The following is a 12,513-nucleotide window of genomic DNA, read 5'->3' as shown; positions in this document are numbered from 1 at the left end:
GGTCCCTATTTATCTACTTGCACCCGGGGGTGCTTTCGAACTGCTAGGTTGGCAGGCGCTGGGACCGAGCAACGGGAGCGCACCCCGCTGCAGGGATTCGAACCGCCGACCTGACGATCGGCAAGTCCTAGGCGCTGAGGTTTTACCCACAGCGCCACCCGCATCCCCATGCACATGTGACGGCCTCCCTAATGTTGGGCCCAACTCAACACGCCGGTGTGTGTGCTGTTGTTAGTACGGAATCAGGAAATGGTAGTTATTCTGGATTAATTTGCCCAAAATACAATGGTATGGTTTGGGATACTTTTGATGCTTTCTTTTTGGAAATATTAATTGCTTCTGTTTTTTAAAAGGCCGCAAAATGCACCTGAAATAACCAATGGGAATCGAAACAGAAGCTAAAAAAGTGGGAAAACCTCATTACGCTTTTTGAATTTTATTGTGTTAACAATATATACAATTCATTTTCAGCTTTGCAGTAGCTGTAACCTAGGTTTAAGGGGCAATTTGGGAAGTAGATTAGGTATCTGAGTTTCTCACACTGCTCACCTCCTTATTCTCGAACTATGAGGGAAGTGTGAGGGCGTTGCTGGTTGCGTGGCATTTTGGAAATGTCTCGCAAGTCCAGAGCAACGGATGGTGATATTCTGCTTCTCGCCATCCACCTGCTGTGTTTGTGATGCATTTGGCTGGCCAGTTTGGTAGGCAAATTTTGCTGGGCAAATTGAGGGCATGGAAGAGACCATTACTCTTCAAAAGATGTGAAGCATTTCAGGATTTGGACCGAGGACTCATAAATGATTTCTCTAACTGCAGAGCACCACGCCAAGAGGGTATATTCAAACCTTTACATTACTAAGATGTGCTTCCAAACTGTGTCATCTTCACATGTTTGCTTTGGAAACTGATCTGGAAGCCTTGCTTGTAGAAAAGCAGCTGTATCTTTGGCATTTGTTAGGGATGTTTCATGGGGATAAGCATCCTTTTCATTTAATATCTCTCCCAAATTGCTGCTTCCCAATGTGCATTTGCAGTACAAAAATATTTATCAATGTTTGGGATTGTGATTTGGCTGTATAATGTCTTCCAGCCCCTGACAAACAGTTGAATTATTTTGAGTAAAGCTAGTACTTCAAACTTTTTCATAATGGCTGGTGACTTTTGTCATTCAACATGCATGGGTTGTCTGTAATATTGTGTTCTTCAGGAATCTGCTGAAGGAACAATTTCTTTACATTTTAGTGTATTGCACGTATTTCAACAAAAATGTATTACAATTTTTCAATTTTTCTGTCTATCATGCAAGTAGGCAAGTTTTTAAAAGGCATAGAGCACTGGGAAATGTTCTGGCATGAATAGAAAATGGATCTTGTTCTCTCAGACAAGGGCATCTGCTCTACATGCCTGGATGCGCTTTCCCTCACATTTAATTGCCTTTAGAAAGCCACTGTTCCAATGTCTGCTCAGCAGTTGAGCTGAAAGGCAATGAGTATCTTGGATAAAGAAAGCACACTCCTTATGTTTTGAGACAACATGCCCACCACATCCATGAATTACTATGTATTTTTATGTTGTGATCTTCGGATGAAGGGCAGTATACAAATTTAATAAATAGTAATAATAAATGAAGCCATCACTTTCAGGACAGAGGAAGGAAAGGATAACAGAAGTAATCATGCAGTCCGGCATGGATGTGATGGAAACGAGTTCTTTGTGTGTATTGGTGGTGTTGCAAGTACAGATCTGGGACAGGTGTACTGTTAAGTATTGCTTATAGAAAAGTAGTACTTCTTAATTATTATCAAGGCTTCTGTTTTTCCTTACTCAACCTCAGTCCCACAGAGCAGGATTCAAATGACTTCTGCTTCCACAAGGGAGGCTTCCCACCTCATGTGCCCTTGAGAACAGTGTATGGGGGAAGGAGGGGGGGGGTTGTTCTGTCTGGGAAGCTGATATGCTTGCCTGGATGGAAGGATCAACATAGTACAATACCGTGTTTAATTCCTCACATGACTTTTTGGCTGTATTCATAACTGTGTGGCTTTTTACATTTCTGCGTTCACAAGAGATGACCTGCTACAAGCCAGTTCTCATTGTTTTCTGTAAATGGCACCCCTCCTGCAGGACTAAATATTTGTTGCACACACACAGCAAGTCAACATGAACAAACACACATACAAAATTCTCCTATCCTCCTGTCCAGGCAGGTTAGATTGCTGGGGTTTATGGCCTTTTGGAGGGAATGTGGTGGTGTTCACCCAGACACATAGTCCTCAGGCTTCGAGTAAAATTGATGTTCAATAGGGAATCATGCCCACAATCATGGGGGGGGGGGAGTGAGTTATTATTTTTGTTTGTTACTGTGGTATGTATTTTTGTGTCTTTAAATTGTAAACCGCCCTGTGATCCTCAGATGAAGGGAGGTATCGAAATTTAATTTATAATTATAATAGAGGGGTGGTCACATCCACATCCTCTTACAGGACATATGTAGAGTGGCCTTGTGATTTCACCCCACCACATTTAATGAATTCTCCAAGGTGGATAAACATGTTTTCATAGAAAACATAAAGGAGAAGGCAAAAAGGCAGGAGAAAGCAAACAGCTTCCTCCTTTCAGTTAACCCATCCATTCAGTCTGAAAAGTGGAGAGGCTGGAACTTTAGATATCCTGAAATCGCCATTCATGTGCATCCTAGTCTTCCTTGGGATGGGGGGGGAGAATAAACAACTAGAAATGAATGAATGATAGATAGATAGATAGATAGATAGAAATAATTTTAAAAGTAAGGTGCACTTAAAGGAGAACTGGGGAGCCCAATACAAAGACTCCTCCTCATAGTCAGGCCCTGCCTCCTACTGGTGGGAGATGACAATCCAAAATGACTGAAAATGCTCTCTCAGAGAAAAATAGGAAACTTTTGCCTGGTTATAATTTGTGATGATTTCACACTCAATCACTGCAAAATACACAATGCTCAAAAGCAAGGTACAGAAAATCATAGAATTGTACAGTTGGAAGGGACCCAAGGATCATCTAGTCCAACCAGCAATGCAGGAATTTTGGCTAAAGCACCCATAGCAGATGGCCACCCAATCTATGCTTTGGTGGAAGTATCCTTTGGCAGGAGGATCTTGCAACAAGTTCTGTGAATAGGGGTTCTCCTGCCCTCAGTGGACGTTGTCGGCATCCAGAGGGCCGGGAGGCCAGCTGGCTAGTCCCAGCTCGGCCGACTCCTTCCAGCCGTGCCACTGTGAAGACCATTGCCTCTGCTCTGACGTAAATCAGCGCCCCGGGCTTCTGAGCCACGACACACTATCAGCAGATCGAACTACGCATACAGAATAGGCGTGAGGCTTGTGGAAGCATACTACAACTACAGATTTATTAATCATAAATCAGGACAAAGAAACATGTCGCTCTCTCATGTTGTCTCAGAGAGAACAGGTAAAAGCAAAAGCTATACACACAACGGAAGTTCCCAGCATATTGTGTTGGAATGTAAACAGACACGTGACATGTAACAATCCCATGTCTGTTCCTTAAGGTGGAATGGAAATGTATGCTCTGCCATGTCTGTTCCTTAAGGTGGAATGGAAATGTATGCTCTGCTGAAGGAGAACCAGAAAGTTCAGCTAACCATAAACAGAAAGTTTGACTTGTGAGGTTCCCTTCTATATAAGAAGCATAGCCTCTGTGAACCCCCATTTTATCCTGTCCTCTTTGCCTTTTACTTCAGTTTTCCTTGTTCTGTTCTTCCGAATTATTCTTTGTCGTTGGGAATTGTAGGTGGTTGCCGTGTAATGTTTTGTATCTTGCTGGCCAAGTCTAGCGACTGGAGGAAGGTTCCTTTCTCTTCTGGCTGGCCACTAGCAGAGTTCTTTTTTCTTTAGTGGGTCATTGAAGCCATTAGTAACTTGAGATAGTCAAATCTTTTTCAAAGAGAGCACAGCATAATAGCTACTGAATAAGAACTATTCTGACATTTTACCTCACAATTGCCAAATTTATCTCTCAATGTTCTATGACCTGCACTGTTCTAGTCTGCACTGTACACTCCTGACCTTTACAACTATTCAGTTGGCCAATGACTGTAGAAAGAGAAATGTGATTTGCATTCAGAATGTTGTATTTGCTGACTTTTTCTCCACTTTTTTTAGTCGGGAGTATCATTTTCAGCTACAATGATATAACGAGTTATTTCTCTCTAGTTAGACCCAGTGTGTTGTTTTTCTTTACTAAATTATATGTGAGATGTGGTAAAATGGGGTTCTGAACTGGTGCTTCAAGGTTCTCATTGTGAAGCTCAGTACAAGACAGATGTATTCCTGGTCAGGAGGGAGGGAGACTGTGGATTAGGAGTTGAAGGGGGTTGTACTCAACTTGAAAAATCAGGTTTGCAGCTTAGGGGTGCTGCTAGATTCAGCTTTATATCTGGATGATCAGATAGTGGTAACAGCTGGAAATGACTTTCCGTTCCTGAGGAAATCGCGTATGGCTATGGCTACACTTTGTAGGTGGGAACTTCTGGCCTGTGGGCCAGTCTGGGCCCACTGGGGGGGGGGAGTCCAATTTGGCCTGTAAAGCCATGCCCACCTGCCCACCTGCTTATGCTACTAGTGATGCCAGCTGATGGGCAGGACCTTCTTGGAAAGCCGCCTTTACACTAATCTCTTCAGCATCCCGAAAAGATCAGCGTGACGTGGGTCAATGGCGTAGTGTGTGTGGGAGCTGTGAGGACTGTGGCCGCGGGCATATTTTTTTTGAGGGGGCATGACCAGGTGCCTCCAACAACAGGCTCCCTCATTGGCCCAACGCTGCCAGCTGCAGCTCTACTCCTGTGTCCAGCCTGACCCCCCGGGGGCAGAGAGAGGAGAGTTGCAGCAGTGCTGCCCTCCACTTTTCTCAGCTGTGGTGGCCGGCCGTGGCAGCTCCTGACCCAGGGGCACAGTGGGCTCCCTTCACAGTGGCCTAGAAAAATTATAATCAGGAAAGTGCTTTGACAGCAGGAATTTCTGCTTATACCATTTAAAGTAAACCTTTCTTAAAACATTGTCTTCTTGAAATCTCAGTTGTGTGTTGAAAAACTTATTTTGTCTTTTTTACAATTTAATTTAATTTAATTCCTATATTGGACTGTTTAATATGCAATAAGGATTTATAAGAAATATATATATTTCTTATAATATAATAAGTCTTATAATACAATCCGTATTTTGTATTATAACAGCAGTGAAAAGCCCCCAAACAATTCCAGATTGTAGTTTCATTTCATGCACTTAATAAAAAGGAACCCTAAATTCTCAGAATTGTTCATTACTTTGTGCAGTGTGTTTTTATTACCGGTAACTCTATAATAGCTTCTTCTGCAACTTGTTATTAAGTATGAACTTAATAAAGTTTCTACAAATCATTTACCAATAACTTAACCAAACTGTTAGAATGATCAATTTGTATTGTATTAGGTATCATAGGCTACAACAGTTGCTTACAATTTAAATGTAAGGTACAAAATGCCAGTAATATAAACACGCTGTGTAAAAACAACCATGTTCTTACATAAAATTTAGTTCAATACAGTTGAATACTGAAACAAAATATATTGTAATGTAAATTGTACTTATACCTGAAAACTATATATATATATTTTGAGAATCGTAGCTCAGTTTCTTTGCCTCTATTTTTTCATCAGGTCATGTCTTCAGACCCTCTGGTGAACTTTAACCTGCTGGAGCTACTAACACTAGGTGGGTTTCTCTCTTTTTTTTCAGATGGACTTTCTGGCAGGGACCAGCCAGTAGAATTGTTAAATCCAGCCAGAGTAAACCATATGCCAAGTTCTGGTAAGAGATAAAGCTGTTTAATATTATGCCATATGTGAGAAGTATATGGTACATAACATTCTGTAAGGGGTGGGAGATCTGTAACTTGATACTTTTGGAATCATTTGGAGCATAGATTATTTGTAATATTTAATGTCAACTATGGAAAAATAATACTTAACAATGGAAACGGGAAGGATATTGAAGGAAGTAAACAAAGTAAAGCTGAGGCCAAATAGTTTTACTAATTTTTATATCAACCTTTGAGTTTTATGTTGATGCCTCATCTGTGTAAATATGGTCTGTTAGGGCAGATTTCTTTATATGCCTGTCCCTGGGTTTATGAAATGGTGATTATTCTTTGGAATGAGTAGATATGACAGAAATTACCTTTTTTTGGAAAAAGGTTAACTATCCATTATAGGTGATATTAAGTTATATAATATCATTAGATCTATTTGTGGTGTTAGGTTATTTGAATAACATGGTAAAGAAAGAATATTATGAGCTAGAATGGAATAGATATGGGTTAGATATTAATTGCAGAATTTATTCAAGCTAATTAAAATAGTATTGAGATAATGTTTGTATTTATAATCTTGGCCTATGCTGCAGTTGTTATATATATGTTATCATTGTAATCTGCTTGATTATATGTGATGCTATTGATTGGTACTAACCTATAATTAATTTGTATAGGAAAATAGGATGGAATGATATTTGGTAACTAAAAGGATGGCCAGGTTTTTGAATATTGAGTTGATTGTATAAATATTATCAATCTCCATCACTCTGTCACATGCACACACATATACAACTCTCATACTCAGTATACGGATTTATTGAACAATTCTTTGTGTTTGCACATCTGTGGGGAAAGGAAGCATAATTACATATGTATGTTAAGGGGAATTTTGTATGTATGTTAAGTTGCTAATGTGTATGACAAGTGGTCGCTGCAAATTCTCCTTGCCTTATAGAGAATGTGTTCATAACCCGGGGAATTGTGTACATCTCCTGGTCATTATTTTCTGGTCATTTCCTGGTCTTCATCAGGCATTGGGGAATGTGCATATATTGACTAACTTTTCTGCATTCTCCAGCCATTATTAATAATCTCCCACAGGCCTTGGAAATGTACATACCTTGACCGCATTCCATTGGTTCTCCAGGTAGTATGCACATATTCTGATCTGTACACGTAGTCTCCAAGATACATGACATTTTTTTTCTGTTTCTCATTCAGAAGTGTGCAGCCCACCCCACTCCCCTGGCCAACACTGGCCCACTGTTTAATGTTACATGGCCCACAAAATACCCTCCCACTAATCCACAGGAAATGGGGGGGGGGGGGCTCCAGATACAAATTAATTTATTTTTGTAGTCCAGCCTCGTTTTCACTATGCTTACCTGTTCCCCAGTCAACTAAGCAGCAAAAGAGGAATTGCAGAGAGGGAAATGGTAGACCTTTCATCCCACTCTCACAACTCTAATGGAAATTCTCACCACTCCTGTCACTGCTGTTAGCTTAGGAAAAAGGTCAATAGCAGCATAGGGTCAATCATAATGAGAATCACGTGGGGGGGGGGGAGAGATTTAACCAGATTAGGAAAGGTTACTCAGAAGGGAGAAGAGGGCTAAGAAGAGGAATCCACAACTGGGGTAACACCACTGAGAACGCTCAGCTGGAATCCTTATGCCCTCCCCAATCTCCCTGTGCAAGTCACCCTCCAAGTCAATTTGAGTTCTGAAAGCCGGCCGTAAGGGATCTAGATAGGGAGAGGCAACCTAGGACCTTCCAGATATTCTGGAGCACAATCCCATCATCATGGCCAAAGGTTAGCAATGATGGAAGTTGTAGTCCAGAACATATGGAAGGCAGTATATTGCTTACCACTGCTCTAGATAATCAATTCATGGAACTAGCTAGAATTTATATGCCTCTCCATGTTTTTAAATGTTGTCCCTAAAGGGCACATTTGATACTATTTTGTGTCTGGTATTGGCGGATGGGCAATAGTACATACCGAGTAGCCAAAGAAGGAAAAGATAAGCTTTGGGTCAGGAACGTCTCCCCACCTGAACACTGTTACTTTAAAGGCCTTTGTGGCCTGATGCCTGTTCTGGCTTACCCTTCATTGACTGTGTGCCAATAGCTGAGAGCCTTCTCTAGCTTTATTATACAGTGGTGCCTCACAAGACGAAATTAATCCGTTCGGTGAGTCTCTTCGTGTTGCGGTTTTTTCGTCTTGCGAAGCACGGGTATTAGCGGCTTAGCGGCTATTAACGGCTTAACGGCTTTAAGAAAAAGGAAACAAACTCGCAAGAACTCGCAAGACGTTTCGTCTTGCGAAGCAAGCCCATAGGGAGATTTGTCTTGCGGAACGACTAAAAAAATGGAAAATTCTTTCGTCTTGTGAGTTTTTCGTCTTGCGAGGCAGTCATTGCTAAACCTTGGGTTATGAAGCTTGTATAATCAAGCATCCAGTTTGTTTATAAAGTGTGATCTAAGAGGTTGTGGAAATTGAATGAAATTCCAGAAGTCACTTTCCCAGTTGTGCAGCAAAAGAAGGGGGAGCAAACAAGCCTGAGGCTTTGCTCAGGTTCATTCTAAACTGCGTGTCGTGCTAAACAGTGATTTATATTTATTCATGAACCAGCTCTTGGTTGTGCTTTGGGCTTTTGGATTCCTCTTTGTGTGTGGCTGGAGGTAGTGTGGGAGTGATAAACTGGTTAATGTTCACCAGGCTTTGCTTAAAAGAAGCAACTTCAAACCATTCCATTCATTGTAGTTAATTTTAAGCACAGTTCTGGGTCTGGATGGCATGGCAAGCTGTGGTTAACCAAAACTGAAAGCAAAAGCTTCCGAAAGCATCCTGACTTGGGTGAGGGAATGTGGAAGCCTAAGGGTTGCTGAGGCTCATTCCTGTTCATTCATTGTGCTAAACCACATTTTTGCATGACATGTGAATGAAGCATAGTGCTCCCAATCTTGTAACCCTGATTGGAAGTGTTGTAAATAAAAATCTGCCCTTTTCCCCTTATGGGGTATCCAAGAACCCATATAGAGTCCTTACGTGGGTTCCCTATTGGTAGGAGAAAATAACAGAGGCCAACCAGAGAATATTGAGAAGCAAAGCAGCTAGTAAGCTTGATCTTTATTGATCTGTTGCAACAGGGTTCTCCCCTCACACGCAGGAGAGAGGATGAACCCAGAAAAATGGCGTGGAAACACGCTTTTCCAACAACACAAGAGACGACTCTACACATGGACATCACCAGATGGGCAGCATCGAAATCAGATTGATTATATTCTCTGCAGCCAAAGATGGAGAAGCTCTATACAGTCAGCAAAAACAAGACCTGGAGCTGACTGTGGCTCAGATCATTAGCTTCTTATAGCAAAATTCAAGCTTAAACTGAAGAAAGTAGGAAAAACCACTGGGCCGGTAAGATACGATCTAAGTCAAATCCCTTATGAATACACAGTGGAAGTGAGGAACAGGTTTAAGGATTTAGATTTGGTGGACAGAGTGCCTGAAGAACTATGGATGGAGGTTCGTAACATTATACAAGAGGCAGCAACTAAAACCATCCCAATGAAAAGGAAATGCAAGAAAGCAAAGTGGCTGTCCAACGAGGCCTTACAAATAGCGGAGGAGAGAAGGCAAGCAAAATGCGAGGGAGATAGTGAAAGATACAGGAAATTGAATGCAGATTTCCAAAAAATAGCAAGGAGAGACAAGAAGGCCTTCTTAAACGAGCAATGCAAAGAAATAGAGGAAAACAATAGAATGGGGAAAACCAGAGATCTGTTCAAGAAAATTGGAGATATGAAAGGAACATTTTGTACAAAGATTTCCATAATAAAAGACAAAAGTGGAAAGGACCTAACAGAAGCAGAAGACATCAAGAAGAGGTGGCGAGAATACACAGAGGAATTATACCAGAAAGAAATGGATGTCTCATACACCCCAGGTAGTGTGGTTGCTGACCTTGAGCCAGACATCCTGGAGAGTGAAGTCAAATGGGCCTTAGAAAGCATTGCTAATAACAAGGCCAGTGGAAGTGATGATATTCCAGCTGAATTATTTAAAATTTTAAAAGAGGATGCTGTTAAGGTGCTACACTCAATATGCCAGCAAATTTGGAAAACTCAGCAGTGGCCAGAGGATTGGAGAAGATCAGTCTACATCCCAATCCCAAAGAAGGGCAGTGCCAAAGAATGCTCCAACTACCGCACAATTGCACTCATTTCACACGCTAGCAAGGTTATGCTTAAAATTCTACAAGGAATGCTCAAGCAGTATGTGGACCGAGAACTCCCAGAAGTGCAAGCTGGATTTAGAAGGGGCAGAGGAACCAGAGACCAAATTGCAAACATGCGCTGGATTATGGAGAAAGCTAGAGAGTTCCAGAAAGGCATCTGCTTTTGCTTCATTGACTATGCAAAAGCCTTTGACTGTGTCGACCACAGCAAACTATGGCAAGTTCTTAAAGAAATGGGAGTGCCTGATCACCTCATCTGTCTCCTGAGAAATCTCTATGTGGGACAAGAAGCTACAGTTAGAACTGGATATGGAACAACTAATTGGTTCAAAATTGGGAAAGGAGTACGGCAAGGCTGTATATTGTCCCCCTGCTTATTTAACTTATATGCAGAATTCATCAAGCGAAAGGCTGGGCTGGATGAATCCCAAACCGGAATTAAGATTGCTGGAAGAAATATCAACAACCTCAGATATGCAGATGACACAACCTTGATGGCAGAAAGTGAGGAGGAATTAAAGAACCTTTTAATGAGGGTGAAAGAGGAGAGCGCAAAATATGGTCTGAAGCTCAACATCAAAAAAACGAAGATCATGGCCACTGGGCCCATCACCTCCTGGCAAATAGAAGGGGAAGAAATGGAAGCAGTGAGAGATTTTACTTCCTTGGGCTCCATGATCACTGCAGATGGTGACAGCAGTCACGAAATTAAAAGACGCCTGCTCCTTGGGAGAAAGGCGATGGCAAATCTAGACAACATCTTAAAAAGCAGAGACATCACCTTACCAACAAAGGTCCGTATAGTTAAAGCCATGGTTTTCCCAGTTGTGATGTATGGAAGTGAGAGCTGGACCATCAAGAAGGCTGATCGCCAAAGAATTGATGCTTTTGAATTATGGTGCTGGGGGACACTCTTGAGAGTCCCATGGACTGCAAGAAGATCCAACCTCTCCATTCTGAAGGAAATCAACCCTGAGGCCTCACTGGAAGGACAGATTGTGAAGCTGAGGCTCCAATACTTTGGCCACCTCGTGAGAAGAGAAGACTCCCTGGAAAAAGACCCTGATGCTGGGAAAGATGGAGGGCACAAGGAGAAGGGGACGACAGAGGACAAGATGGTTGGACAGTGTTTTCGAAGCTACAAACATGAGTCTGACCAAACTGCGGGAGGCAGTGGAAGACAGAAGTGCCTGGCGTGCTCTGGTCCAGGGGGTCATGAAGAGTCGGACACGACTAAACGACTAAACAACAACAAGACCTCAGAATTCCTATTACAGAAGGCAGGAACTGTATTGTGTTTCCCTTTTAGGACTTGAATTTCTCCATCTGATTTTGTTTTTGGAGATAAATTTGGTGCACATGTAATCCTGACCATGGTTACCGTATTTTTCGCCCCATAGGACGCACCGCCCCATAAGACGCACCTAATTTTTTGGGGGGAGAATAAAGAAAAAAAATTTTTTTCCCCTCCCCAGGCACGGGGCAGGCGCGGGGGAAGCCCAAGCTTCCCCCGACCCCAGCCCCCAGAACAGCCTGATATCCGCAAGCCTAGGGAGCCACACTGGTCCCCCCAGGCTTGCGGAGAGGTGCGTGAAGCCCGGGGGCGCTCTTCAGCGCGCACCAGGCTTCGGGATGCAGGCTTCGCGCCGGGATCCGGGGCGTGGCGCGGAGCTGCAAGAAGCCCTGGAGCGCAGGCAGCTCCGTGCCACCCTCCGCAGCCCCGCGCGGCTTCGCGCCAGGATCCAGAGGGTGGCGCAGAGCTGCAGGAAGCCCTGGAGCCCAGGTAGCTCCCCGCCACCCTCCGGAGCCCCGCGCGGCTTCGCGCCGGGATCCGGGGGTGGCGCGGAGCTGCAAGAAGCCCTGGAGCGCGGGCAGCTCCGCGCCACCCTCCGCAGCCTCCTACGGAGGGCGCCCCGTGCTCCGCGCTGCTGGCTGCCGCCCGCAAGCCGTGCACGCCGGGGGGAGTTCCCCTGGGCGCGCAAGGCTTGCGGACAGCTGCGCGAAGAACGGGGCGCCCTCCGAAGGACGCCCCGCGCTCCGCGCTGCAGGCTGCCGCCCGCAAGCCTTGCGCGCCGGGGGGAGTTCCCCCAGGCGCCCAAGGCTTGCGGACAGCTGCGCAAAGCACGGGGCGTCCTCCGAAGGGCGCCCCGTGCTCCGCGCTGCAGGCTGCCGCCCGCAAGCCTTGCGCGCCCGGGGGGGAGTTCCCCCGGCGTGCAATGCTTGCGGATAGCTTCCTTTAGCCTGGAGAGCGAGAGGTGTCGGTGCGCACCGACACCTCTCGCTCTCCAGGCTTCAGCGAAAGCCTGCATTCGCCCCATAAGACGCACACACATTTCCCCTTCATTTTTGGAGGGGGAAAAGTGCGTCTTATAGGGTGAAAAATACGGTACCTCTCTGCCTATCCCACCCACACCCACCCCCT

At 44.1% G+C, this 12,513-nt stretch overlaps 1 protein-coding gene across 12 annotated transcripts in view; it reads left to right on the top strand.

Annotated features, from left to right (window-relative positions):
* HDAC4 (histone deacetylase 4) overlaps positions 1–12,513 on the top strand; it is a 124,863-nt gene that overhangs the window by 31,376 nt on the left and 80,974 nt on the right. For 9 of the 12 annotated variants that reach the window (XM_028704255.2, XM_028704317.2, XM_028704282.2 and 6 more), the window contains one exon: positions 5,772–5,843. The exons of 1 other annotated variant lie outside the window; for it this stretch is intronic. In XM_028704255.2, coding sequence (XP_028560088.2) covers positions 5,772–5,843 — 72 coding nt within the window. Of the gene's footprint in view, positions 1–5,692; positions 5,748–5,771; positions 5,844–12,513 lie in introns of all 12 variants that reach the window. 2 more of the 12 variants (XM_028704296.2, XM_028704275.2) reach the window with 1 other exon arrangement.

Source organism: Podarcis muralis, chromosome 1 (genome assembly GCF_964188315.1).
Source record: "Podarcis muralis chromosome 1, rPodMur119.hap1.1, whole genome shotgun sequence".
In the NCBI taxonomy this organism is placed as follows: domain Eukaryota; kingdom Metazoa; phylum Chordata; class Lepidosauria; order Squamata; family Lacertidae; genus Podarcis; species Podarcis muralis.
Note: the sequence above shows the minus strand (reverse complement) of the source record. Positions and strands in the feature narration are given on the sequence as shown.